We start from the raw sequence: 26,503 nt of genomic DNA, 5'->3' as shown, positions 1-26,503 counted from the left end.
GGAAGCGAGACGGGCTGGTGGCTTTGGTGGGTTCACGGTGCACGGAGGGGGGGGTTCAATTCTCGTGGTTGTGGCAAACTGTCTTTCTAAGAATCAGAAACTTGGAGAGGATGGAAAAGAGAAAGAAACAGGCCTATGTTGCAATATTTATTTTCTGACTTACTGAATGAAGGTTTATCTGAACAGTAGTTAATTTATGTGAATTGAGTAAAACGTATGAAACTTGCAATGTGTATGAGATGTTTTCCTGTGAGGTGTTCAACCAAATTGTATGTATGTATATTGTATAAACAATAATGATATAATTGTAATGTGCAACCCAGTATTTGATCTAAATCCTCTGAGCTAAATCAGTTTGCTCACGAGGGGTTCATTCATTCATTCATTGTTCATTTATTTCAGACAGCAATCATAATCGACAATTTATCAATTTCTCCAGACAATACTTAAATACAGTAAACCTAACCTGAAAAGGAGTGGGAGGAAGAAAAACTTAAACTTAAGTAACACCCCCAATCTCATTCATATCAAACTTTGAAAACAAATTTAGCTACTTTCCTGTAAGCTTGCAGTAACCAACAGCGGTTTCCATGAACACTGACACACAAACATGTGTGTCGACAAACAGAACTAAAACAATGTGTTAATTAACTAATATGACATTGAAAGCTCATACCAGCAATGGTAATGAAAACTAACAATACCAGCTTGGGTAAGAGACAAACCAGAAACAAAACAAAAGCACAAACAGCACATATCAATAATTGTAAGGCAAAAATATACCAACAATGCAATGGGCCAACATACCAGCTGAGAGGTGCAGAAGTTTCATTAAAAGTCACAAAAACGGCTTTGATTGCAGTGATGGCCTCAAAAGGTTGTGCAACAACATCTTAAGTTACCAGCATTTTGTCCTGGATATTCATTCATTCATTCATTCATTCATTCTTTCTTTCTTTTAATAAAAAAAGAAATAAGAAGACCAGCTCATCTCCATTGAGAATCCCCCCATCGATCTATTGATATGTATAGTGTGCTGTGAGATGTTAGCTTGAAAGCTGAAGGGAGGTTTGAAACATTCCAGAATTCCAGAAAGATGAAGCACTGACAAATAGGGCTACATTTTTACGAAAGTTTTTTTTTTATTGAAGAGGTGCCTTGAGATACAAGTGTAATTAATTCCATAATGATGCTCATAACTCAGTCATTCATCTCAAATGACCTTGTTCCCATGAATGAATGAATGAATTCATAAATAAATAAATAAACCCAATCTTTCACAAAAGAACAATAAAAAGAGTGTATTTTCATTAGAAAAATTACCTCTCCACAATATTGTACTTTATAAAAACATACAGTAACGGCATAACAGTATTCATTTTTTTTTCTTTTTTCTTTTTTATGGAGAAGTATTCAAGTATTCAACAGTATTCAATTTTTTCAATTCAATTCAATTTTTTTTGGTCACAGGCCATCATGCTGTGCTGGTGGCCAGACAGTATAAAACAGATAGATGGCTTAATTGTTCATTGAGTTGTCTCAACTTCTCTCATCAATACAGCACTAATATTTGTCTTTCTTCACAAAGGATAAAGAATATATAGTGTTGCTGTATCGTTTGTGTTCAATCCGTTACTTAAAAGGTTATAGCACCGCTTAGATTATATTTAGCATTAACATTAACCTAATGGACTGAAGATGTAATTGTCTTTGTTTTATGCATAGTTTGCATGTGTCTATATTAAAATTGTCATCATTGTTTTATTTCTTTTTCTTTTCTACATTTCAGTTTCAGCTAACAAAACCCACTGAGACAGAGGGTTTTGTTAGCTGAAAGCTATAAACACCTAAATGATATAAAATAAATATATACACAAAAATAAAATCATGAAAATGCTGGCAGTGGCTCTCTGTGGTTTCAGTTGTGGGACTGGTGTCAAAAAGTGTGATGCCACTTTCCCACAGCCACCAGCTTCTTTATTTCTTGAACACCAGCGCACTACAGTTCTCACAACTTCTCAGTTTTCTTTCACCTCTCCTTGTGATTACAATTTATTTAAAGACATTATATGGCAGAAGAGAGAATTATTTATATTTTTTGACAATATTTTTCAGCATGACATATTTTATTAAGTTGAAAGATAAACAACTGTGATGGTGAAACAGGATGTGTAAACAGCATGCAGTATATTTAGAGCCATGGGAACGTCAGGGTGTACCAGCTCTCGATATCACACGGTCACACACACGACGCGTGCCTCCCACTGCACAGGAAACAAAAACAATCTATTGCCGATACATTTTCTCTTGCTGTTGCAGAAGCAGATGACAGCATTTTACAGTTTTTCAAATACCACATAGCAAGAAACATGCACATTATAACCACGATGGTCATTTCCATCCTAAAATGATTTAAGATGAGACAAGCTTACACAGCAGTACATATTAGAATGAATATACGGTACATTACAGTATAAACTGTCCATATATACTGTATTTGCCATATAGATACACGTAATCACAATTCTGAGGTTCAGGGGTCAAATCTTTGCTGCAGCCGTTCTGAGTGGAGGTAACGAGTTCTCCCAGTGTTTGTGTGAATTGTTTCTGCAGGTACTCCGACTTCCTAGCACCTTCCATAAACATGCATATTAGTTTCGCTGGACACTTTAAATTGTCCATAGGTGTTGCTATCAGTGTGAATAGTTGTTTGTCTATACAATATGTGTCCTGCAAATAAGTGGCAACCAGTGCAAAGTAAGCATGGACTAAGATTACATTCTAACGGTATGATAACCTTAAGCAAAAATATCACGGTATTAAAATTACAGCTCTAAAATGGCTGAACTTTTTTGAAAAATGTGGATAAATAAAAACATTAAACACAATCTATTTTATTTTTTAAACAAGGCATATAATATTTAGTACAGAAGAAATGTGTATCATGTTAAGTTTAAATAAATAAATAAATAAATAAATAAGCATTTAGCATTCTGTTTCTGTTTTAATTCTTCTTAGTAATTCACAATGTCCCATCAATTGTGAGCTATTTTTAGAACAGAGCCATGGGGTATTCATGTTGTCCTTAGGGCTAACTAGTACCCGCTGGCACAATTTTCTCCTCCTCCTTCTTCTCCTCCATTACGCGCCGAGAAGGAGAGAGAGAAAAAAAGGTTTATCAGAAGCATTTAACTTCAAAGAGGCGGCTCGTTGGCTGAACTCTGCAAGCAGCCCATCGTGGTTTGCCCTGCTAGACACTTGATTAAATGAAATCAATGTTTGAAAACCAGATTTGATGTTTTCTTGGGTTATCATTGTCTGATACATTTGGTTGCTAATCGGAAGCTGCAAAAAGTCATAATTTAGGAAGTGTAAATGGTAAATGGAGTGCACTTACTGTTTGTATAGCACTTTTATCTACACCTTATGATGCTCAAAATGCTTTACAAAGGCTCAGCTTATTGACATGTGACGCACATCTAATCATGGCCCATGTATGAGAAAATATAGAAAATGAAAAGGTGTGAAGATGCAGGCCTTTTTGCAGTTTTTTTTTTTGTTATAGACGATGTTAATTGGATGTCTGCTTGTTGCTGCTTTTTGGTTTCCCACACTCCGAACTGATTATGGCACTACAATAGTGTTTGCTGGTTCAAAATTGGTATTGAAAATCATCCTGACGGTGGGATGATGAATCAAGTTCTTCTTGTGTTTAATGAAGACCACAAAGACTACAAAGAGTTTGAGAACTTACACAAATGTATTCCAAAATTTGTGGCACCCTTTTCTAATTGGGTAACCATTTTGTCCACATTTGTATTGGAGTGCTGTCTTTCATAGGTGTGCATTCTGTTGAACATTATATATAAATATTTTTTTTTAGTTTAAAAGCAAAAACATATAACTGGTAAATGCTACTTTGTAAAAATCTAATGAAATGTATGTTCTCAGTTGTGGGGAAAAACAAAGTCACCTCAGAACATTTTTCAGCTGTCTGTATTTTACTTGAGTATTTTTCTGACGACTTCTTCCGGAAACTGATGATTTTTTGTGTGTGATTTTTTTTACTACTCCTCTCAAAATGTTGATTTTTGTGATTTATTATCATTATTATTATTATTATTATTATTACTGATGCCACCTCTACAGTACAGTACTCGCCAACCTACCGCTCAAAGCAATGTCAGCCCCATTTACCATGGCACTGTCAATTTACAATATGACCACTGTGGGGTGCTGTCGCACCGCAATGGGAGAATCAGCTTCAGCAAAAGCTGATGGCGTTTGGGAAACAATTGGTGCTGCCTTTCAAATCACACACTGCGTGTGCTGTATGTTTTACTCTCAGCGTATGTAATCATGTTTGTCTGCAATTCATGGCATAGTCAAGATGACAATAAGCGAAGTGCGTATCCTGACTGCACGGGGCTTTATGGGTAGCGGCCTGGTGCATTGTGGGTAGGCTAAACTACCATACGGTCATTGAAAATGAATTAGCTCGAATGGAATGAGCTCTGATTTCTAACATTTCAACCGCATCGTAGAAGAATGAATTTTTTGAACGGTTCTTTTTAATGAACTGATTCTAAAGATTCAGTTCACTTAAAAGAACTGTCATGCCCATCACTAGTAGCCTCGCTTTTTTTCCCCACGCATGCGCAAACGTAATGTGCACTTCGCTTATTTACTGCCCTATTAACAACAGTATGCATTTTCTCATTTCATTTCGTTTCTCAGCTCATTCTTGAGAGTTACCAAGATGGACAACTGGGTTAAACTATATATTCACTTTGGCACTGAAAACTCCACGACCCTCCCCGAACACTAAACTTGCTTTTTTCGCGCCACTCGCGCTACACGAGCACCACCTCCCACTGATGTCACTTCCGGTATCAGCAAGCAGACCAATAAAATCAGGCCATATTTTTTGTCAGCCAATGAGCGACAATAAAGACCGCCTCCGCGCGACAGATTCGCGGGAAAACAGACAGGAAGCAGTTTAGTTTTGCCGCGAACGGGCTGGCCAGCGCTATTGTTTGTAGACGTGTGCTTTTCCTTTTCCTTAAGAAACCAAACCAACATGTCTGGCTTTGACGACCCTGGAATCTACTACAGTGACAGCTTCGGAGGGGGAGAACAAGGCCCAGATGAAGGGGGACAGAAGCGGATTCAGATCAAGAAACGATTCCGTGAATTTCTACGACAGTTTAGAGTGGGTACCGACCGAACTGGGTTCACATATAAATACAGGTAGGTGATCTTCCGTCCGAAAAAAAAAAGTAAATCACAATTGTACGTTTAAAGAAAGTAATGCAATAAGTTCGTCTACTTCTTGCACGTGAAGAGTAATTTTCAAAATATATTATTATGCATGTTGACACAAATGAGCAGAGGTGGTGAAAGTACTCACATATGTTTGGAAAAAAAAAAAAAGATTCGCAAATTGCAGTACTTCTTATACAGACTACGAAATGTAATACATTGTTTTTTTATTTTCTCTTGTATACATTGCATGTTTTAATAAATAGGCACGCAATACTGTATATATCTTCGTGGAAAATAATGAGACAAAATAAAGGATACAAAGTACATAATTGTTTTCAAATGTAGGGAATAAAAGTAAGAGTTAGTAAAGTGTAGATAGCTGAAAAATGCACTTAAGTTCAATGACAAGTAATTGTGCGACATCACTTCCCAGCACTGTCTGCAACTGTTGCTTGCTAATTTACACAAAAGCTTCTCATTGTGAAACCCACTAGAATGTTTCTGGATGCCGAAATTGACACCATCTGGACATGTAAAATGTTTTATAAGGTTCCCTGACACACTGTTCATTGAGTGTTTGTTTCTCTGCATCTTAGAGATGAGTTGAAGAGACACTACACCCTTGGCGAGTACTGCGTTGAGGTGGAGATGGAGGACCTCGCCAGCTTTGACGAGGATCTGTCAGATTGTCTGTACAAGCTGCCTTCAGATAACCTGACTCTGGTTGGATGCTTCATTCAAACCTAATATAATGTATTACTGTTCATCCTATTAACCTGTTAAAACATGACTGTAACGTACAGTTGGAGGAGGCTGCTAAGGAGGTAGCTGATGAGGTGACACGTCCGCGTCCTGTCGGAGAAGAGACTGTGCAGGACATTCAAGTCATGCTAAAGAGCGATGCACATCACGCTTCTATTCGCAGCCTGAAGGTAAAAAATGTTTTTGTCATGACTCACTGATTATTTAAACTTATTACATCTTTCTTCTGCAGTCTGAGCAGGTGTCTCGTCTGGTGAAAGTACATGGCATAATCATCTCAGCGACCCCTGTGAAGGCTAAGGCCACCAAGGTGTGTCTGCAGTGTCGCAACTGTCGTCACATGATCACCAACGTCTCTCTGCCTCCGGGCCTGCAGGGCTACGCTCTTCCTCGCAAGTGCAGCAAGTAAGCACGACTTGGAAAATGGCAATGAGCACACACAACGTGTTTTTATAAACTAATTGTCCAATTTCTCTTTCTACAGTGATAGCACCGCTAGGGTTAAGTGCCCCTTGGACCCCTATTTTATCATCCCGGATCGCTGCGTTTGTGTTGACTTTCAGACACTCCGACTGCAGGAGAGTCCAGATGCTGTACCGCATGGAGAAATGCCTCGGCACCTTCAGCTCTACTGTGACAGGTAACTACATTAAAACCTAATCCCACAATCAAACATATTTGACACCTTAAGTAGATCCAAACAAAATGGCCAATCTCCAATACATGTTTAAACACTATGAGCTGCCAGTCTGAAAAGGAGTATATAGTCAGTTTGGACTTGGTTAAAACATATCTCTTTATCATTTCCTAAGATTAATCATCCATTACAAAGTGCAATCTGAAATACATGCATCTATACATACATGCATACATAATGGAGCCTGACTAATATCTTCTTCTTTTTTTAGGCTGATATTAATATTTGGCAGGTTCGAAATTCTAAAAATAAGCTGAATAGTAAATTAATAACTAGAAAAATTCCCGCGGAAATTTTGAATGGGACTGCTGACTCTTTGGTAATGAGCTGAACAGTTTAAAATTTAAACCACTGGAATCGCTCAAGAAATGTGGAAGTTAACCATAATCAACATCAACTAAAAGTATCTCACTGTCCCTGAAAAAGTATTTTAAAAAATGTAAATGAGCTGAACATTTTAAAATTTAAATGACTGGAATCGGTCAAGAAATGTGGAAGTTAACCATAATCTAAAAATATGTCACTGTCACTTTAAGAGCACATACATTTTTGACTTGGAGACGTCACGCGCCCCACATTCCATTGAGATCGCATGAGAGAAGCACCCCTTGTACAAAAGCCTCTCACGACTTAACGGTTGAAGATACAGATTCAAGAAATGGCTCGTTAGAACGGCAAGGGTTTGGGGAACACGAGCATGTTCTCATTTTCTTAATCGGATAAAAAATGACCAAATGAGAGCAGGTTGAAAACTTATGATTTATCAGAAATGGAGAGAGGAAGGCGCCTGAAATTAACATGTACAAGACAGGCGAATTAGTCCGACTTCTCTTGCTTAAGGTGAAAATAAAGGTACTAAATGACACCTTAGTCAAATAAAAGTTAGTTTGTCTGAAAGAAGACACTCGTGACTACAAAATGTGAGAATTTGACGTCTAGTGACAAAAGATCGTTGCCATGGTGACGAGTTGAAGTGACGTCACGCACCCACATTGCATTGAGATAGAATGAGAGAAGCACCCCTTCAACAAAAGCCTCTCGCGACTTAACGGTTGAAGATACAGATTCAAGAAAGGGCTCGTTAGAACGGCAAGGGTTTGGGGAACACGAGCATGTTCTCATTTTTTTAATCGGATGAAAAATGACCAAATGAGAGCAGGTTGAAAACTTATGATTTATTCGAAATGAAGAGGAAGAAGTCGCCCAAATTAACATGGGAGAGATAGGCGAGAGAGTCCAACTTCTACTCGCTTAAAGGGAAAATAAAGGTACTAAATGACACCTTAACCAAATAAAAGTTAGTTTGTCTGAAAGAAGACACTCGTGACTACAAAATGTGAGAATTTGACGTCTAGTGACAAAAGATTGTGGCAGTGGTGACGAGTTGAAGTGAATTTTTTTCTAATACATTATTTGGTTCCCGGCACTGGATGGCTAATTAGCCAACAGAGTGTGTGAGAAAGCTAATTCAGCCACTGTCTTTGAACCCGAACAGGGGGGGGGGCTTTCATTCCTTAAAAAAGATTTCGACACTGAGCTAAAGATGGGACAAATTCCTACAAAATGAGCTAAAATTCGTATCGGTCGGATAACGTATGCGCGCGCAGCGTGTCTTGGAAAAAGGTGCTTGAAGTGTGATTTTTTCCCATTCATTCCCAATGGGGAGTTAATTTGGGAGTTTTTTGGGAATAGCGTCGCCAAGGTAACTGGGAATTCTTAGAAAAATAATAGCGCAGCGAGTCAGATCGAGCCGCATCGTTTGATACCTCATTTGTGCCGGTGCGATGTACGGTACGGGCCGCATTTTAGCGGAAAAATCGTGGAATAATATATAATAATAACAACTAGAAAAATTCCCGCGGAAATTTTGAATGGGACTGCTGACTCTTGTAAATGAGCTGAACAGTTTAAAATTTAAACCACTGGAATCGCTCAAGAAATGTGGAAGTTAACCATAATCAACATCAACTAAAAATATCTCACTGTCCCTTTAAGAAAAATGCACTTTCACGCACACACATTTGACTTTGTAAATGAGCTAAACAGTTTAAAATTTAAACGACTGGAATCGCTCAAGAAATGTGGAAGTTAACCATAATCAACATCAACTAAAAGTATTTCACTGTCCCTGAAAATGTATTTAAAAAAATGTAAATGAGCTGAAGAGTTTAAAATTTAAACGACAAAAATCGGTCAAGAAATGTGGAAGTTAACCATAATCAACAGAAACTAAAAATATCTCACTGTCACTTTAAGAGCGCACACACATTTTTGACTTGGAGCCGTCACGCGCCCCACATTCCATTGAGATTGTATGAGAGACGCACCCCTTGAACAAAAGCCTCTCACGACTTAACGGTTCAAGATACACATTCAAGAAATGGCTCGTTAGAACGGCAAGGGTTTGGGGAACACGAGCATGTTCTCATTTTTTTAATCGGATGAAAAATGACCAAATGAGAGCAGGTTGAAAACTTATGATTTATCAGAAATGAAGAGCGAAAGGCGCCTGAATTTAACATGAAAGAGATAGGCGAGTTTGTCCGACTTGTCCTCGCATAAAGTGAAAATAAAGGTACTAAATGACACCTTAGCCAAATAAAAGTTAGTTTGTCTGAAAGAAGACACTCGTGACTACAAAATGTGAGAATTTGATGTCTAGTGAGCAAAGATTGTGGCCATGGTGATGAGTTGAAGTGAAACTTTTGGAAGTACATTTATTTGTTCCCGCCACTCTAAAGTTAATTGCTCCACTCTGGCACTTGCAATACACAACAATGGGAGAAGGCTATTTGTCTGCTGTTTGCTCACTGTCTTTGAACCCGCACAGAGGGGAGAGCTTACATTCCTTAAAAAAGATTTCGACACTGAGCTAAAGATGGGAAAAATTCCTACAAAATGAGCTAAAATTCGTATCGGTCGGATAACGTATGCGCGCGCAGCGTGTCTTGGAAAAAGGTGCTTGAAGTGTGATTTTTTCCCATTCATTCCCAATGGGGAGTTAATTTGGGAGTTTTTTGGGAATAGCGTCGCCAAGGTAACTGGGAATTCTTAGAAAAATAATAGCGCAGCGAGTCAGATCGAGCCGCATCGTTTGATACCTCATTTGTGCCGGTGCGATGTACGGTACGGGCCGCATTTTAGCGGAAAAATCGTGGAATAATATATAATAATAACAACAAGAAAAATAAACCACTGTCCTAGGTAGAATAACAATATGTGCCTGCTTGCTTCGCAAAGCAGTCCCATAACAAGAAAAATAAACCACTGTCCTAGGTAGAATAACAATATGTGCCTGCTTGCTTCGCAAAGCAGTCCCATAATAATAATAATAATAATAATAATAATAATAATAATAATAATATAGAGAAATTTATTTGAGTACCTTAAAGGGGTAAGTCAAACCCACAAAAATATTTGCAATATGTTGTATGTAAGTACACTAGTCTAAACACGGTATTCTGATTAATATTGTGTTTGTGGAATGTGAATTTAGCAGCAAAATTCACCAATTTTTCTCCATCTTAGGGGGCAGCCATTTTGTCATTTGCTGTCGACTGACATCTCAAGTAGCGATCAATCATGGCTCACCTGTTCACTTTGGTCATGATTGGTCATCATTTGTGCAGCTCTGTCATTTTCCTGTAGAAAGTTGAACGTCTGTCTCATTGAAAATGAATGGGGAAATGTTTGATGTAAAATTGTGTGAAATTTGTAAGAATGTGGAATGAGAAATTTTTTTAACCATATTGAAATTTGAACGGTGTATATTGGATTTCATACTTGCCAAAAGTGAGCATAATAATAAAGAATTGGAATAATGTGTGTTTAAAAAAAAATGTAATTGGCAAAAATAGGCTATTTTAAAAGTTCTAATATCGCCTGATTAATCAGTCAGGCCCTAATATTATACAATACATACATATACTGTTGAATTGTATGATTGAGCATTAAGTAATTGATGGTAGTAATGTTATAATTTTCAAGTTTTTGACATACCATTTTAATTGACTATAACAATGAAAAAGTCACATAGCAATCTTGTTATGTACCTGCAAACTCACAGTACTTCCTTTGCCAGGTACTTGTGTGACCGTGTGGTCCCTGGGAACCGAGTAACCATCATGGGCATCTACTCCATCAAGAAGACGGCTGCTGTGAAGGCCAAAGGCAGAGAGAAGAGTGCTGGTGTGGGAATTCGTGCATCCTACCTGAGAGTGGTTGGCATCCAAGTTGACACAGAAGGGGCAGGTATAAAAACTAAATGAATACATCTGTGCCTGACCCCTGATTTCTCCATTCAGGCCGGACCAAAATGGTAAAGTGTTGTGTCCCCTGCAGGTCGTGGTGCTACTGGATCAGTGTCGCCACAGGAAGAGGAAGAGCTGCGGTCGCTGGCCGCTTCTCCTGACGTTTACACCTCCCTGGCTCGCTCCGTTGCTCCGTCAATCTACGGCAGTGATGATCTCAAAAAGGCCATCACCTGTCTGTTGTTTGGAGGTTCACGGAAAAGGTGAGGCTGTTGGGTCGGACGTCAAAATGAGTGCTTGGTTCTGCTTACACACGTGCACATCCTTTTTCTAGGCTGCCCGATGGTCTCACTCGCAGGGGAGACATCAACCTGCTCATGCTTGGGGATCCTGGTACAGCCAAGTCTCAGTTGCTCAAGTTTGTGGAGAGATGCTCGCCTATTGGGGTAATTGTTGTTGTGTTTCTAGACAGTAGCCCTGGCACAAATGGAAAAATTGCAAGTAATTGACACACCGCCAAAAATATTTGTCATTCTCATTAGTTAAAAACTGTACAGTTCAAAAATAATTTGACTTATTTGGGGCTTTGGCGCCACCTTGTGGCATTAACTAGGTGAGTTAGAATAGATTGCAAAAAAACGTAAATTTGAGTAGGCAAAGTACTGCATACCTCCATACCTCATTACTTACAATGTTAATGGAATAAAACTCTTGTTTCGTGCACCCTCAGGTTTACACATCAGGAAAGGGTAGCAGTGCTGCTGGTCTGACTGCATCTGTTTTGAGGGACCCAGCTACGCGTGGGTTCATCATGGAGGGTGGCGCTATGGTTCTGGCTGATGGCGGCGTTGTCTGTATTGACGAGTTTGACAAGGTAACATTGAGGCATGTCTGTGGGCTATTATCCGATTTAGTTGGCAAACTCATCATTGCTTGCCTCTAAATATTTTTCAGTATGCAACTCTTTTTGAAGAGCAAAATAATACATAGAATATTCAGAATTTAATTGTCGTTATTGGTCTTTTTGTTTTGGAGCAGTTAATATTTTAAGGTTGTTCTGGTTCAGCCAAAAAATGGGACAAATAGCCTCCTATGGAAGCAAGTATTAGAGCACTGGTACTATATTTAAATTCTATAGTATGTCTACTATTAGAGGCCCGAGATGGCCAAAATCCTTCATGATTCAAGGCAAAAAGTAACTTTAAAAAATATGACATAACATCTGTAAGCTTCAATAGCAATGTCTTCATTTACAATTTTCAAACAAACCCAGTTTGTCTGTTTTTGCAGATGCGAGAAGACGACAGAGTTGCCATCCACGAGGCCATGGAGCAACAGACCATCTCCATCGCCAAGGTAACAGATTGATCGGATGTATGGTGGGGCGGTAAACTGTGGGAGGATGGTTATAACGTATTTGAACTGTACCGAATCATCCACTTTCCCTAGGCTGGCATCACCACCACTTTGAACTCCCGCTGCTCAGTGCTGGCTGCTGCTAATTCCGTGTTTGGCCGCTGGGACGACACCAAGGGGGAAGACAACATAGACTTCATGCCCACCATCTTGTCCCGATTCGACATGATCTTCATCATTAAAGACGTGCACGATCAGCAAAGGGACATGGTAATGGGCCTTGTGTATTTTCCTTCACAGTCACATCCTTTAGTTTCGGAGTGTCATTTTTGCCCTCTATACACCTTGCAGACGCTCGCTCGTCACGTTATGAACGTTCATCTGAGTGCCCAGACACAAACTGAAGCTGTTGAGGGTGAGATTCCGCTGGCCACCTTTAAGAAGTACATTGCCTTTGCCAGAGCGTAAGTCTTGAGCTTTTGCCTTTTTCCCTCATGACAGACGTACTGTATGCTGTCTGCTTAAATACTCATCAAAACTGTTTGGTGTGAAAATGCTCTTGCAGTAAATGTGGCCCTCGTCTCTCTGCCGCTGCTGCAGAGAAGCTGAAAAATAGGTACGTGCTGATGAGGAGCGGTGCAAGAGCGCATGAGAGAGAATCGGACAAAAGAGCCTCCATCCCGATCACTGTCAGGTATTTGTTATTTTTCTTTCTCATGTTGAAGCTAGCTACTTGGCCATTTTGTGTTTGTTTGGATCAGCAATATCTTCCATATGATCCAATGTAAACATTTTTCATACTGTAGTTGCTTTTTAGTTTATGTAGCCCCACTAATCTAAATATGGTACTCTATAATACTGTGTTAGTGGAATATAAATAAAGTAACAAAATCCACCCATTTTTATCCATCACGGGGCGGCCATTTTGCCACTTGCTGTCGACTGAAAATGACATCAGTTGCTCAGTGCCCCCTGTATTTGATCAAAACAAGTGGACTTTGCTACATAATTCATATCCCACAAAAGCAATATTAATCAGAAGGCCATGTTTAGACTAGAGGGGCCATATAACATATTACTGTAAGTAATTTTTTTGTGTTGACTTACGCTTTAATGTTGCATGGCCACTTAAAGGCGCCTAACTAATAAACTCAGATGTTTCTGTTGTTCCACTCCATTTTGGGTGACTTCCACATCATTTTTGGGTCTGTGATATTCCAGGCAACTGGAGGCTGTGGTGCGTATTGCAGAGTCGTTGGCCAAAATGAAGCTGCAGGCTGTGGCTGGAGAGCAAGAAGTGGATGAAGCTCTGCGTCTCTTCCAGGTTTCCACACTGGATGCTGCACTCTCCGGCAGTCTTTCAGGTGCGCTTTTTTTAGCTGCGGTTTTTCTACCACTACATCATAAATATGTTGTTGATTGCATTGGTCCACTGAAAATGGCTTGAAATATTGAAACAAAACAAAAAGTCAATTTTGTTTTTTTTAAACATGGTTCCATTCTGATACATAGGAGTGGAGGGTTTCACCACTCAAGAGGACCAGGAAATGATTTCCCGCATTGAGAAGCAGTTAAAGAGGCGCTTTGCAATTGGCTCACAAGTGTCCGAGCACAGTATCATCCAAGACTTCACCAAACAGGTCAGTAGGAAGGTGAAAACTACAGTTTCTATTCGAACACACCGCTGAAAAGACCATCATCCGTTGAACAGTGGATTTCATCTTTCTTTTGTGCTTTCAATCATCACTAATCAAGAATTTTATTGTGAACTGATTTTCTTTTAATATACTTAAGAAGCATGTAACATTTATTTTTTTTGTCATTGTGATGCACGATGCAGAAATATCCCGACCACGCCATCTACAAAGTCCTACACCTGATGATGAGGAGGGGAGAGCTTCAGCACCGCATGCAGAGGAAAGTACTCTACAGAGTCAAATAGATGATTTTGTCACAATCAGTATACATATTGATGCAAGTAGTTCTGGCTTGTCTTTGCAAATTGGGAGTCTTCACATCTGTCCCACATGATCATCTGTGCGCTTGAATCGATGTAAACTTAAAACTTAAGTCAGAAATGCAACTGTTGCTCTGACATGGAATATTTTTGTAGCACAAAAAAAAGTGTTTTCACATATCAGCATGTCCTGTAAAGAATTTAAATGTTGGAAATCAGAAATAAAATGTTGTAATGGTAATTTTTGGTTGGCCTTTTTCCTATTCAGAATCAAACTGATTTAACTGTTTGTTGGATTGCAATTTGCTTGTGTTGCCTCTGTTTCTTTCTAGAATACAGGTGCTCATAAAAAAAATAGAATATCTTCAAAAGTTGAATAATTTCTGTAATTCCATTCAAAAAGTCAAACTATCATAGATTCAAGGCCCACAACTCTGATTTCAAGTATTTATTTGTTTATTTTTACATTTGGGCTTCCAGCTCATAAAACCCACTAAAACAGGATGTCAAAAAAATTTAATAATGCTTCCCAGTGTTTTGCATGGGGGGGAAAGATGGATGGTATTTTTAAAACGAGATGTCAATCTTCAATAGTTGCTTATATTCCCTTTGCCTTAACCACGGCACATCGAGGCAGTTAAGGCAAATGGAATCCAACCAACTTTTGAAGATAGCAAAAACACTGAGAAGTATGGATGGTGATTTCTTCACATTATTCTATTTTTTTGACATCCTCTTTCAGTGGGTTTTATGAGCTGGAATCCCAAATAAAATAAAAATAAACACTTGAGTTGTGGACGCTGTATCTATAATCTATGAAACTTTGACTTTTTGAATGGAATTACGGAAATAATTCAACTTTTTGAGGATATTCTAATTTTTTTCTAACACCTGTATAAGATGTATTTATAATAATACTCATTTGTTAAAGAAAAATCACCTATAACTGAAAATAACATCTGAAAAAACGTTTTTGTTTTTTTTAAATATCCCAGAAATGTTTATAAAAATATAGCTATGGTTACATTTGAAACAAAACTGCTAAAAACACTCACAAAATGGGTACATTTTTATTCATTCATTTGCATCTATATATTTGTTCTTAAAAGGGCTAAATCCATCAAACATGGTTTTTGATTTGATTTGATTTTTTCTTTTTAACAACACTTATACAGTGACTTAACTTGAAAGGCGGACATCTGAGTATGATCTGATCTGAGGTCAATATTTGCTGTACAATTGAGAGGTGCATAGTGTGATTTGTAACAAATGTGGAATTTCCCCTTGATGGAACAAAAAGACTAATAGAATAGAGAAGGGGAAAAAATTAGAGCCATGCAAACAAGTTTATCCGTTTTGTTTGTTTTTACAAATACATACGAAAACTCTTAAATCAAAGTCAATATCATCACTTAGATGTAAATGTAATAAAAGTAAGGATATACAGTAGATTGTTAAGTCAAATACAAGTGCTGACATGTTCAAGTCAGGTCTTAAGATTTGTTTCATTAGTTAAAAGGGATTAGTAAAGTGCTGTAGGTGCTTGTGGTGTTAGCTTATACTACAAGATGTAGATTCCCATTCCAATAGTAGCCAGTGTGACGCACAGTCCCACAGTGAAATGCTTGAGTGGAAGAAATGGAAAAGTGGCCGCGTTGATTTTCGACTGTTGTGTTGCGACACACAGAAGCTTCTGCAAGTCATCAAAAACCTGGAGGAAAACAAAACATGTCAGCATATTTCCTCAACAGACTATATTATCTAGTTCCTCTAAAAGTCCGATTCTTAACTCATTCACTGCCATTGACGGCTACAAACGTCAAAAATTCATTTGAACTAATTAGTTTAACATTTTTTTCCACTTTTGTTAAGAGTATGAAAATGTACATTTAGAACACATATAAAATTTGTGATTAATTGCGAGTTAACTAGTGAAGTCATGCGATTAATTACAATAAAAAAAAAAATTATTGCCTGCCGAAATGATTATTAAAAATTAGGGGCGTCAGGCGATTAAAATTTTTACTCGGAATTAATCGCATGACTTCAACAGTTAACTCAGGATTATTCACAAATGTTATATCTGTTCTAAATGTACAATAAAAACTAGGTTTTCATACTCTTGTTAACAAAAGTAATAGAAATAGTTAAAATGATTTTTTCACATCTATAACCGTCAATGGCAGTGAATGAGTTAAGATACTTCACAACAAGTTACCCTGTGTTTGGAATAGTCACCTGGGTGTTGAACTCAAAGGCCTCAACCGCCTCCTTCAGCACAGCCTCCCTCTCCTCCTCGGTCAGCTCGATGGCGTTCATGCGGCTGCGGTACAGCTGCTTGAAGCGATTAGGACTGCTCACGCCAGGGAAGAAGAAAAACGAAAGACCCTCCTTTCCTGTCAGGTTGAGGGATTTCTGGGTAATTTTCCCTAGGACTTGTCCTCCTGACAGATCCCCAAGATATCGAGTGTAGGCGTGGGCCACCAGCAGCACCGGATTCACTTTACCAATCTGCGGAAGAGAACTCTGCATTAGTGGATTTACATCATAGCAAACAAGCTATGGGACTGACTGGCTGTTCATTTTGCATTCACCTCTCGAATTCTCTGAGTGTATCTGTGGGTGGCAGCTGGAACAATCACCTTCCCTCTCCAATCAGGGCCAAAAAAATGCTCTAGGTCATTCTCCAGGTATTCAAGGCGAGCAAGTTCCTGAGGGAAGTATATAGGTGCGACCGCTGGATGGGAACAATTCTTATCTAGTTCCTCTTCTAGCACCGTGTAGATCTCGTGGAGGGAGCACAGCAGGAGCTGACAGAGGTATAAACGAGTTTAATTTTGCATTCACATTCGTTATCATATCCACTTTTTCAGACGTTTCTGTTTAGCGGTGTGCCATATATATATATTTTTTTTTTTAATAAAGTAAAATATGCGTCAACGCTCAAGAAAGGTTTGGAAATACTTAACTACTATGTTCAATCATAGCTGTTTTAGCTTGATACTTGATGCCTCGTTGGCCACAGATTTAATATTTTAATGTAAAGTTAGTGTGGAACCGACCTTGTACTGTGGCAGGGTGACCTCTCCCTTCTGGTAACTCAGCATCAGCTCTGTATTTTCAGCTCTCACATGGTTGTCCTTTGTGGCTTCTTTAATCTGCTCTGATAAATCACTGTACATAGCACATTATATAAGCATTACAATTATTTTCAATGCATTCTGCACACTGAACATTTCTCTTTCATACCTGCCCATGTCATATTTCCTTGCACTCTTCTTGGTCTCCATCTACACAGGCAGGTGTACGCTTAATAAAATACAGTTAAAAGCATACACAACAACTGAGATTATATTAATAAACATACTGTATCTTACCTTATTAATGTCCTTGCTGTTTAACGGTGTTTGAAAGATTACAGCCTGGCTCTGACAATTGTTGCTTCCTGTGGCCCACTGTGGCCTCACTGATCCACCGTGTCTCATTTATACTCAGGCATAATGTGCTAAAGGTGCTGAGACAGATGGGAAGTGCTAACTGCTGACTGACATGACTCTGCTCACTTGCACCATAACATGACATTGCAGAAGGGGAGAGAAAAATGACAAAACATGACACAGTAGAAATTCTCAGCTTTGGTTTTGAATTGTAGGTGAACAAACGGTTCCGTGCTCAACGCTAAAAAAGGGCATATCAAAGAAGAGTTTGAAACACTTTACTGCAGGGGCCACCGACATGGTGCCCCTAAAATCACCAGTAATGGGACATGTGATTAAAATGGAGTCGCTGCCCAACAACAACGATCAAATGTACTATTACTCTATACACTTACATATTTATTCTTAAAATAAATACAAATAAAAATATTTTCTGTGATGATTATAAAAAATGTAATCATACAACAAATCAGTTCATTTAGTCAATTTTATTTAGATAGCTCCAATTCACAGAAGAGGTTATTGCAACGCACTTTACACATTGAGCAGGCCGACAACCAATGAAAGCCAACTGAATCCAACATGAGCAAGTACTCCGTGACAGTGGCAAGGAAACACTATTTACTTCCATAACAGTGATAGTTTGATGACAGCAACGGTCATGTTCAGCTTCCAACATCACCGTCCCTAGCTTTTGTGGGGGCAGTTAATTTCTGTTTGGGGCTCCAAAAGACCCTTGAATGGTTTCTGAATGGATCTATGACTAACCCCACCCAGTGCCACCCAAATAAGTTTGAGAAAATGACAGATACAATTGTTTAATGATGCACAGAAGTCCTTGGGAGAGTGACAAACTTACACAAATAAATAGTGTGAATTGTGATAATTAAATAGTGAAATATCTGAATATCAAAATAGTCAATTGAATAGTTAAAAAAAAACTTGAACTAATTGGAGAGCTATTGAAATCAATAAATAAATAATTTGATACATACTGAAATAATTAAATATTGCTCCATACATTTAGTAATTTATTTAGGATTTATTTAGTTTAGGCACTCTTGGCAGATGTATCTTAGCCACGCCTCGTTGGGCGGGCAGAAGTCCACTGGTGGACAAGATGGGCGGTGCTTGACGATTTTCGGGAGCTAACACATTCTCAAGCGGTTGAAATCAAAACACATACAAATGTAGAAATCATCATAGATTTGATTCTCTCCTCGCCGCCGATGTCGCGTTCAAGGGACCGACTGTTGTAGAAGGTAATGCAGATTCGCTGTCCTTTTTGATTGGGCACTCGGTCGGTTCATTTGGTTCCACGGGCGACGGGAGTCGCCGTATCCACAAGAGAGTGACATAAGAGCGGCTGGAGAGTTCAAGGAGAGCCGGGGATTCATGTCCCGTTTCTCATGCGCATTCTTGCACCTTTTGTCGCATTTTACGCTCTGTCTAATAATAACTGAACACTGACTTTGTGCTGAAATCCTCTGCAGTTCAGGATTCCTGGATAGTTTTAATAATGGGCCACATGCCCATGCATGCTGGGAATAATAGATACGTTCATAATGACTATCTTGGAGATGAGCATTGTTGACACTAGGTCTGTTTAAGCAGCCTTGCATCACTTGTTATGGTGTGACAGAATCATCTATATGTTGCTTGTGTTTGTGGATATTTTCATCCATCATGGTCTCTTCCTCAGGGCATTTTATTACCTTTATGTTGTGTTAAAAACAACTCAAATAATTTGCAGGGTAGTTATTGTCACAGAGGTGCCTAAACAATGACATGTGGACCATTTGTGGCACATTATGTAAAAAAAAAATCACATTTGACCCAGGCTCGTGTGATTTGCCTACAATTAATGGCTACACTTGATTAAGTACAGGGCAGATGTATTCTATAGTGTGATACGGGCCAGCTGACAACCCCAAAATCAAGGAAAGTATTTATTTTATCACAAGGTAATGTAAAAAAACAAAACAAAAACAGAAATATGGTATATTATATCATATATATTGCTGGCATTGAGACAGAATCTCCTATGTCACAATTTGATAAATTTAAGATTTTTGTTCAAAATTTTATTTTATTGGTCAGTCCACTGTGAGTGTTATTTGTACAAATGAATGACCAATCAAAAGTTATTTTTTTATTTTATGTTTTAATGTTTGTATTTTATTTTAAAAGTTTGCTCTCTTTGACAATGCAAATAGTAGTTGAACAAACAATATTTATTTGCGATTATATAAAACAATAAATGCTTCACCTATCTTAACATGCACAGAAAGACTGGTTTTACTGTTAAATACTGTAAATTAAAGGTGAAGAATGTCGAAGTGGTCCTTTCATCCTTCGATTTTTCTGAATATGGCCCTTGGAAAAAAAGTTTGGACACTCCTTGAGTCTGAACCTGATTTGGTTCTCCTTTGTGGCAGCAACAAACAAGACTGCCGTCAACACAGAATATATTCAATGTCTGTCTCCAGTTCAACAGTCTATCTCACTTTTACACCTCTGGTTCAACAGGTGATGGATTCCAGCCTTCGATGTTTGATCATCTTCATCCTAACCGGCGTTACCAAATGCATTGGAGATGATCAGGAGCACAATGGCACTCGCCGTCATGACTATTGCGTCCTTGGAGCTGGGCCTGCCGGACTTCAGATGGGTTACTTCCTCTCCAAAGCCAAAAGAGACTACATCATTTTGGAGAGAAACTCTGGACCTGGGAGTTTCTTTCACAAGTAGGTGGAGAGTGATTTGTGTCCTCTGTGTTGAAATTCATATCACAGTCAGCCTTTATGTTTTTCTTGTCAAGATATCCCCGACACAGAAAACTCATCAGCATCAATAAGATCCACACTGGGCGGCAGAACCGAGAGTTTAATCTCCGCCATGATTGGAACTCGTTGTTGAGCGATAAACCGGAGCTCCTCTTCTGGCAAGTAAACAGCGAGTTTTACCCTCCGGCTGATGCCTACCCACTCTACCTGTCCATGTTTGAGACGGAGCTCGGGCTCAGGGTCCAATATGGCGTGGATATTGGAAGGATCAGGGCACTGGTGTCACCCACTGGAAGAAGTTACATCCTAAATGATCAACATGCAAAGGAATACACATGCAGGTGATTTTGCGTTCACTGACCTTGAAAGTAAAACTTATTGTCACAAAATAAACATAAGGTTGCATTGTGCTTTTTGTGTCTCAGCGTCCTTTTGGTTGCCACCGGTTTGTGGGTTCCTCAGGAGGTTGACTTTGTTGGTTCTGACCTGGTTGAGGGCTATGAATCGATCTCCACAAACTCTGAAGACTACAAGAACCAAGCTGTACTGATTCTAGGCAAAGGGAACTCTGCTTTTGAAACAGCCCAGAGTATTTTAGGACACGCGAGTCGGGTTCACATGGTCAGCCGCAGCCCTGTTCGACTGGCCTGGCAAACGCATTACGTTGGAGATCTCAGGTAGAATCAGAGACCACCCTGTCTGTATTTTTCTGTCCGATTAATTCAATACATGTTGATACATAAATCATATATACATTAGGATTTTAAATAGTTAACCCACGATTAATCGCAAACTTTATATCTGTTCTAAATGTACAACAAAAAAAAAATTCTTAAGTTTTCGTACTCTTGTTAACATAAAAGTTAAACTAATAGAAATATGGCTTTTAGACATTGATACAGTAATTCCATAATAATTCATAAAATTTTGTTAAAGTTAAAAAGATACTGTAACTGTAAAAATATATTGATTTGTGTTGAGGTAATTTTTCTGCCACTAGAAGGCATAATTGCATTTGTTAGGCGGTGACAGCTCAGTGCATTTTTCTTTTCATATTACAGTTTTTCTCCATAGGTTTGGCACATTTCTTGAAACTGAGATGACATTTTGAAAACTGCTTCACTCCGAGTTCCTTTCCAAAAAAAGAGTCGGTACTGTCACAATTGCAAAGATCCTTCTCAATTGCTTTGACTCATCTGCATTCACTTATTGCTTCTTAACTTGGATGATTTTGCACAACACCATGGATCATCTGCAAAAACTCATACCTCTACCAAAACAGCTTATCTATGTGTCAAAATCAAATTTCTATGTCATACAAGTAGTCAGTGCCCCCCAAAATGCATCGTCCCTTTGGCATTCTGTGAGCACTGCAAGTCAAAATCATTAGCTGTTTTGTCACAACAGCAGAGGTGCCGCTAACAAAATACAATTATATATAAAACTGAGGGGGGGGGATTTTACAAGAGCAGTCACAGTCAAGGAAATTGCAACATATTTTATTGCTTCACGGCGTTGTACTTGAATGTAGCGTACTTTCACATACGTCACACTGAGACGTGAGTGTACATGGGACAATAGGCTACGAACCATTCTGATTCGAATCCAAAAATCTATTTGGTTTTGGCTCATCAAAGAGATTTCCTCCTTGGGTCCTAACCACTAATGACGTTTGACTCCATTTCACCAATCAAATGCAATCAGGCAGCCCCATGACCACACACATTTTTGCAGACCTTTCAAAGTGACTCCTAATCATATTGTAAGATGACCTAACCTTTTGTTTGTGTTTTCAGGGCTGTGAATAATGAACTCATAGACACATATCAGCTGAAGTCTCTTGATGGGTTGCTAGAAGCCAGCCTGAAGCGAATAGTGATCGTTCAACAAAAGGAAGATGGCAGAAGGAAATCAGGCAAAGAGAAGAAAGGACAGTTGTTTGTGACGATAAATAAGTACATACAAAACCAGTCGGAGACGAACAAATCGGACGTGGCAGCTGAAGATCTGCTTGCGTATCATATGGACAATTTCTCCATGAGGAAACCCTACGATCGTGTGATCCGATGCCTTGGCTTTCGATTCAACTTCAGCGTATTTGACAGGTACAAGTAATATGCAGTTATTATTTTTTTTGTACTGTAAAACAGATTTTACACTCTAGTGTATTTTTTTATTACAGTAAATATAGCTTTCCTGATGGCTAAAATAATAATTCATATCCAAACAAAAATTTTGACAAATGGCTTTTTTTTGGTTTATGTTCACTTATGTGTCTGATAGGTTAAAAATAAATTGTGTTCATAAATAGATAATTGTTCTGTGCGACTGTACCGGATATCATTATGTCTGTGTCAGTACATTGTATTATTCATAAAGTCCCTCTTTAGTGTCATAAACAGTCCACGAATAATCACTGCTGTTGTTTTAGATCATGTTGATTCCAAAATATAAACCTCTCCACAGCTCTGCCTGCCCACTCACCAGTAAAAATGCAAAAGGGAGGTTGCCACGGGTGACGGCCTGGTATGAAGGTCAAAACACCCCTGGTTTGTTTGTACTGGGAACTGCTGCTCACTCCAGAGACTATCGCAAATCAGCCGGCGGTTTTATTCACGGATTTCGATACACAGGTGAACATTTCAATCCTGAAGGCCTTTTTGCGGACGCTCCACTCCTTTTGTTGATGCTACAATGATTAAGACACACAGTGCTGCTGTAGTACACTTAGCAACATGCATTTTGAGCAAGCATTTACATATTTCTGTTTGTGTCTCAGTGCGAGCTGTGCATCATTTGCTTGAGCAACGTTACCATAGAACACCATGGCCATCTACAAGATTGTTGACAACGCAGCTGCTCTCTGCGGTTTTGAAGCGGGTGGGCGAGGCCTCTGGGCCATACCAGATGTTTGAGATACTAGGAGATGTCATATTGCTGAGAGGGTAAGTTCTATTTTGACATCTGCCCATTGGTCAACTTGAAATTTAAACTGTCAGTATTTTTTACATGACATTTTTACATTAAATGCAGCTCCATTAGTCTAAACGCGGTATTCTGATTAACATTGTGTGTGTGGAAAAGGAGTTCAGCAGCAAAATCTACCTCCTTTTTATCCATCTCAGGGGGGTGGCCATTTTGCAACTTGTTGTTGACTAAAAGTGACATCATAGTTGCTCAGGGACCAATGATGACTCGCAGCCAGTGTAAGGCTGATTGTCTATAAATGGAGAAAGTTCAGCACTGTTGCTAGTATGCCCTGGTGAAGCCATTCTGTAAAGATGATTGTGAGAGCACAGTGTGCCGGCCAAAGACTTTCAGAAATCTCTGGCACATGTTGAATGGGTTTTTGATTCATTTAGCCATTTTCAGCTGTAAAAAGTTAATATTTTGTCTAGAATGAATTTGATAACTTTTAATACCTTTATAAACACATTTTTGCCAATTGCTGTCGACTGAAAATGACATCTCAGGTGTTTAGGAAATGGGTAACAACCAATCACGGCTGACATGTTTTCTGGGTTTGGTTTTGTCCTTAGCAAAATGAGCCATGATTGGTCGTCATCTTCAGTCGGCAGCAAGTGGCATAATGTGTTTTTAAAAGTATTAATTGTACTCTCTCGGGGTCTGGATGCTTTGCTATTATCAATGGACAAATGATTTCCCAAGTTTGCAAAGTTTATCTAGACATTTTGTAGCAGATCATAATAGCACCTGTCTGCCATAAATCTCAACAGCAGGCGGTTGATCTACTAGTAACAATAGGGGTGTTGAAATGAATCGTATAATTGAGTTGAAGTGGCCCAGTGAGAGTCCTGACCTCAACTCAATAAATATGCAGTGGCATGATCTCAGGAGAGCAATTCACGCCAGACATCCCAAAAAGATTGCTGAGCTTGTCTACCAGTTATTAAATCTAAAGGTTCACATACCTTAGTTTTCCACTCTGCACTCTGTACTCTGACATTTACATGTTGTGTTCTGTAAAACTTGGAAAACATTTACGTAATTAATTGTTTGTGTGGTGTTACAAAAACGGTCTTTGTTGGGACTTTGATGAAAATCACATCATGTAACATTTCCAAGATAATAACGTTATCAGAACGTTTATGTTAAAAATAAATTTGTATTTATTGTTATGGAGATGCTACTTTAGAGTTACTGTATTTGTTGTTGATAGCACATTTTATTTTCCTCTCTCCTTAATTTGACTGAAAGATCTTACTGCCAATATGTGGAGGAATTCCCACTGCAGGCCTTGCCTCAGTTCTCGTCTCTGTCGGGTCATGAGGTGTCCGAGCATGGACTGGTGATTCTAGTGATGCAGTATGGGAAAAAGAAGATTGACTATCTGGGAGGAGACAGGGCAGTAACAGACTGGAGCAAAGCTTGGAAATCCAACTTTCTACACCCAGTTTTATACTACTATGAGACACTTCCCACTGGTGAGTAAAACTTGGTGGCCATCAGGGTGGTGGCCATATTTGGGTCCTGACATTTAACAGGTAACATTCTGCAGGGCAGTTGGCTAAATTGCCTCTATTGTATTATAGAGGAAGAGATGAAGCACCGTCCCCATGGGTGGCCTTTACCAAGGCCTAAGGCAATTCATCACATGGTTGAAGACTTCCTCACTGAGTGGGACGGCCCCATATCTCACATCCAGCCTTTGAGACGTTTCCTGGAACACTGTGTCAACACTGACCTCAGAGCCTTCTATGCAGGTAAAGACGTCCAACCTGTTTGAACTAAAGTCGGGTACAAACATGCCGATAACCTATAATTTGACCCCAATCTTCTCTGAAGATAGTCATATTAAACCTGCTGGATATTTACGATCGCAAATCTTGTGGTCAAGCCTGACAGTTGTCTTTTCTTCCATCTTTTAGAATCATGTTTCCGCTTATCTCTCACCCACCGCCTGCCTCCACTGTTTTGTCGTCAGGGATACCTGAAGCAGCAAGGCATCACTCAGAAAAGTAAACTGATGCATTTTCATGTCACTCGGCCTTCTCCTGGTGAGGAACCAGCTGACACATCAGGGGCTGATGCTGCATTTCCTAACTACCTTGCACAGGCTGGAGCCTCCATGTCTTCAGCACTAAAACTTGATTTATGACTGTTTTGCTACCGCCACCACATATCCATAATGTAATTCAGATAACCTGGATGGTTCATTTTCCATACTAGTTTGATTCTTCCGTTTTTCACTCCTCACACGAGCTTTATGTCCAGTAAGGCATACACGAAGATAGAGTACTGGTACCGCTTTCCGGCCAAAGCTAGCTCGCAAAAGACCCAAAGTGTTTTTTTCTTCTTCAATGTGTCCAGAAAGCTGTCAGGGCCGACAATCATGAACGTTAAAACGTGTTCCTGTTGTGTGTAACACTGGTGTGGTTCAGGGCACAGAATCTATGATTGTGGAACAGAACGATAGATTATCAGGAAGGGAACGAAAACTCATGCTGATGCTAGACTTCATAAATGCAGGACCAACTCGGTGAATACAGAAATTATAAGAGTTGGCGAGGAATCAGCACTCCAATGTATTTAACCGATAAGCTAACAGCTAGCATAGCTGCTTCCTCTTCTTTGTATTTTTTTTGTCAATGTCTCTCGGGTTCTATTAGGTACTACAACAAAATTTTGGTTTGAGGTATGAGAGTAGTGTGAGAGATTGCAAAATGTGTGGTGTTTTGTGTTTGTAATTTCCAAATACATGACAAAGACACACTATACAGTATTAGGATGGCAATTTTTATTGTCATGAGTTGAGTCTGTTCGGCTGTTCAGTCCCTTTACGACCTTTATGGACGGAATTTCTAGGCACAGCTGAAGCTTTGAGGGGGTCCAGTCTGGTGGCCTCAGCAATGCATCTCTGCCTTTTGCAGATGATGTGGTGCTGTTGGTTTCTTCATCTCCAACTCTCACTGGAGTGGTTCGCAAAATGTAAATCAGCATCTTCAAATCTGAGGCTATGGTTCTCAGCTGGA

The 26,503-nt window shown here is 39.1% G+C and overlaps 3 protein-coding genes across 3 annotated transcripts; 2 read left to right on the top strand and 1 right to left on the bottom strand.

Moving 5' to 3' along the window:
• The first annotated feature begins 4,975 nt into the window (after positions 1-4,975).
• Positions 4,976-14,528, top strand: mcm5 (minichromosome maintenance complex component 5). Its single transcript, XM_077557777.1, has 16 exons — positions 4,976-5,250; positions 5,862-5,988; positions 6,069-6,197; positions 6,260-6,432; positions 6,512-6,667; positions 10,806-10,975; positions 11,066-11,237; positions 11,309-11,420; positions 11,705-11,848; positions 12,265-12,330; positions 12,424-12,600; positions 12,682-12,794; positions 12,896-13,024; positions 13,552-13,694; positions 13,843-13,970; positions 14,171-14,528. Exons 1-16 carry the CDS (start codon positions 5,081-5,083, stop codon positions 14,270-14,272), a joined length of 2,211 nt encoding a protein of 736 aa, XP_077413903.1. The 5' UTR covers positions 4,976-5,080; the 3' UTR covers positions 14,273-14,528.
• Positions 14,529-15,343: 815 nt separating this feature from the next.
• hmox1a (heme oxygenase 1a) lies at positions 15,344-17,747 on the bottom strand. The gene is made up of 6 exons (XM_077557640.1): positions 17,665-17,747; positions 17,537-17,577; positions 17,350-17,461; positions 16,882-17,097; positions 16,526-16,798; positions 15,344-15,998 (listed from the first exon to the last, which is right to left on the bottom strand). Exons 2-6 carry the CDS (start codon positions 17,575-17,577, stop codon positions 15,849-15,851), a joined length of 792 nt encoding a protein of 263 aa, XP_077413766.1. The 5' UTR covers positions 17,665-17,747; the 3' UTR covers positions 15,344-15,848.
• A 1,095-nt stretch (positions 17,748-18,842) lies between these two features.
• foxred2 (FAD-dependent oxidoreductase domain containing 2) lies at positions 18,843-26,248 on the top strand. The gene is made up of 10 exons (XM_077558299.1): positions 18,843-18,986; positions 20,254-20,471; positions 20,546-20,851; positions 20,936-21,187; positions 22,307-22,615; positions 22,977-23,143; positions 23,290-23,455; positions 24,729-24,955; positions 25,064-25,234; positions 25,400-26,248. Exons 2-10 carry the CDS (start codon positions 20,257-20,259, stop codon positions 25,627-25,629), a joined length of 2,043 nt encoding a protein of 680 aa, XP_077414425.1. The 5' UTR covers positions 18,843-18,986; positions 20,254-20,256; the 3' UTR covers positions 25,630-26,248.
• Positions 26,249-26,503: the final 255 nt, after the last annotated feature.

This window comes from Vanacampus margaritifer, chromosome 2 (genome assembly GCF_051991255.1).
Source record: "Vanacampus margaritifer isolate UIUO_Vmar chromosome 2, RoL_Vmar_1.0, whole genome shotgun sequence".
Classification (NCBI taxonomy): Eukaryota; Metazoa; Chordata; class Actinopteri; order Syngnathiformes; family Syngnathidae; genus Vanacampus; species Vanacampus margaritifer.
The sequence above is the reverse complement of the archived record's forward strand: the minus strand, read 5'-3'. Positions and strand labels throughout refer to the sequence as shown.

Bases quoted from the DNA above. Each gene is read 5' to 3' on its own strand.
- foxred2 (XM_077558299.1), top strand. From the start codon at position 20,257: ATGGATTCCAGCCTTCGATGTTTGATCATCTTCATCCTAACCGGCGTT. The intron at 20,472-20,545 runs GTAGGTGGAGAG...TTTCTTGTCAAG, and splicing joins CCTGGGAGTTTCTTTCACAA to ATATCCCCGACACAGAAAAC. The intron at 23,144-23,289 runs GTGAACATTTCA...TTTGTGTCTCAG, and splicing joins TCACGGATTTCGATACACAG to TGCGAGCTGTGCATCATTTG.
- hmox1a (XM_077557640.1), bottom strand. From the start codon at position 17,577: ATGGAGACCAAGAAGAGTGCAAGGAAATATGACATGGGCAG. The intron at 17,098-17,349 runs GTCGGTTCCACA...TACCTCTGTCAG, and splicing joins TCACCCTGCCACAGTACAAG to CTCCTGCTGTGCTCCCTCCA. The intron at 15,999-16,525 runs GTGACTATTCCA...GTTTTCCTCCAG, and splicing joins CCTTTGAGTTCAACACCCAG to GTTTTTGATGACTTGCAGAA.
- mcm5 (XM_077557777.1), top strand. From the start codon at position 5,081: ATGTCTGGCTTTGACGACCCTGGAATCTACTACAGTGACAGCTTCGGA. The intron at 11,849-12,264 runs GTAACATTGAGG...CTGTTTTTGCAG, and splicing joins GTATTGACGAGTTTGACAAG to ATGCGAGAAGACGACAGAGT. The intron at 13,971-14,170 runs GTCAGTAGGAAG...TGCACGATGCAG, and splicing joins TCCAAGACTTCACCAAACAG to AAATATCCCGACCACGCCAT.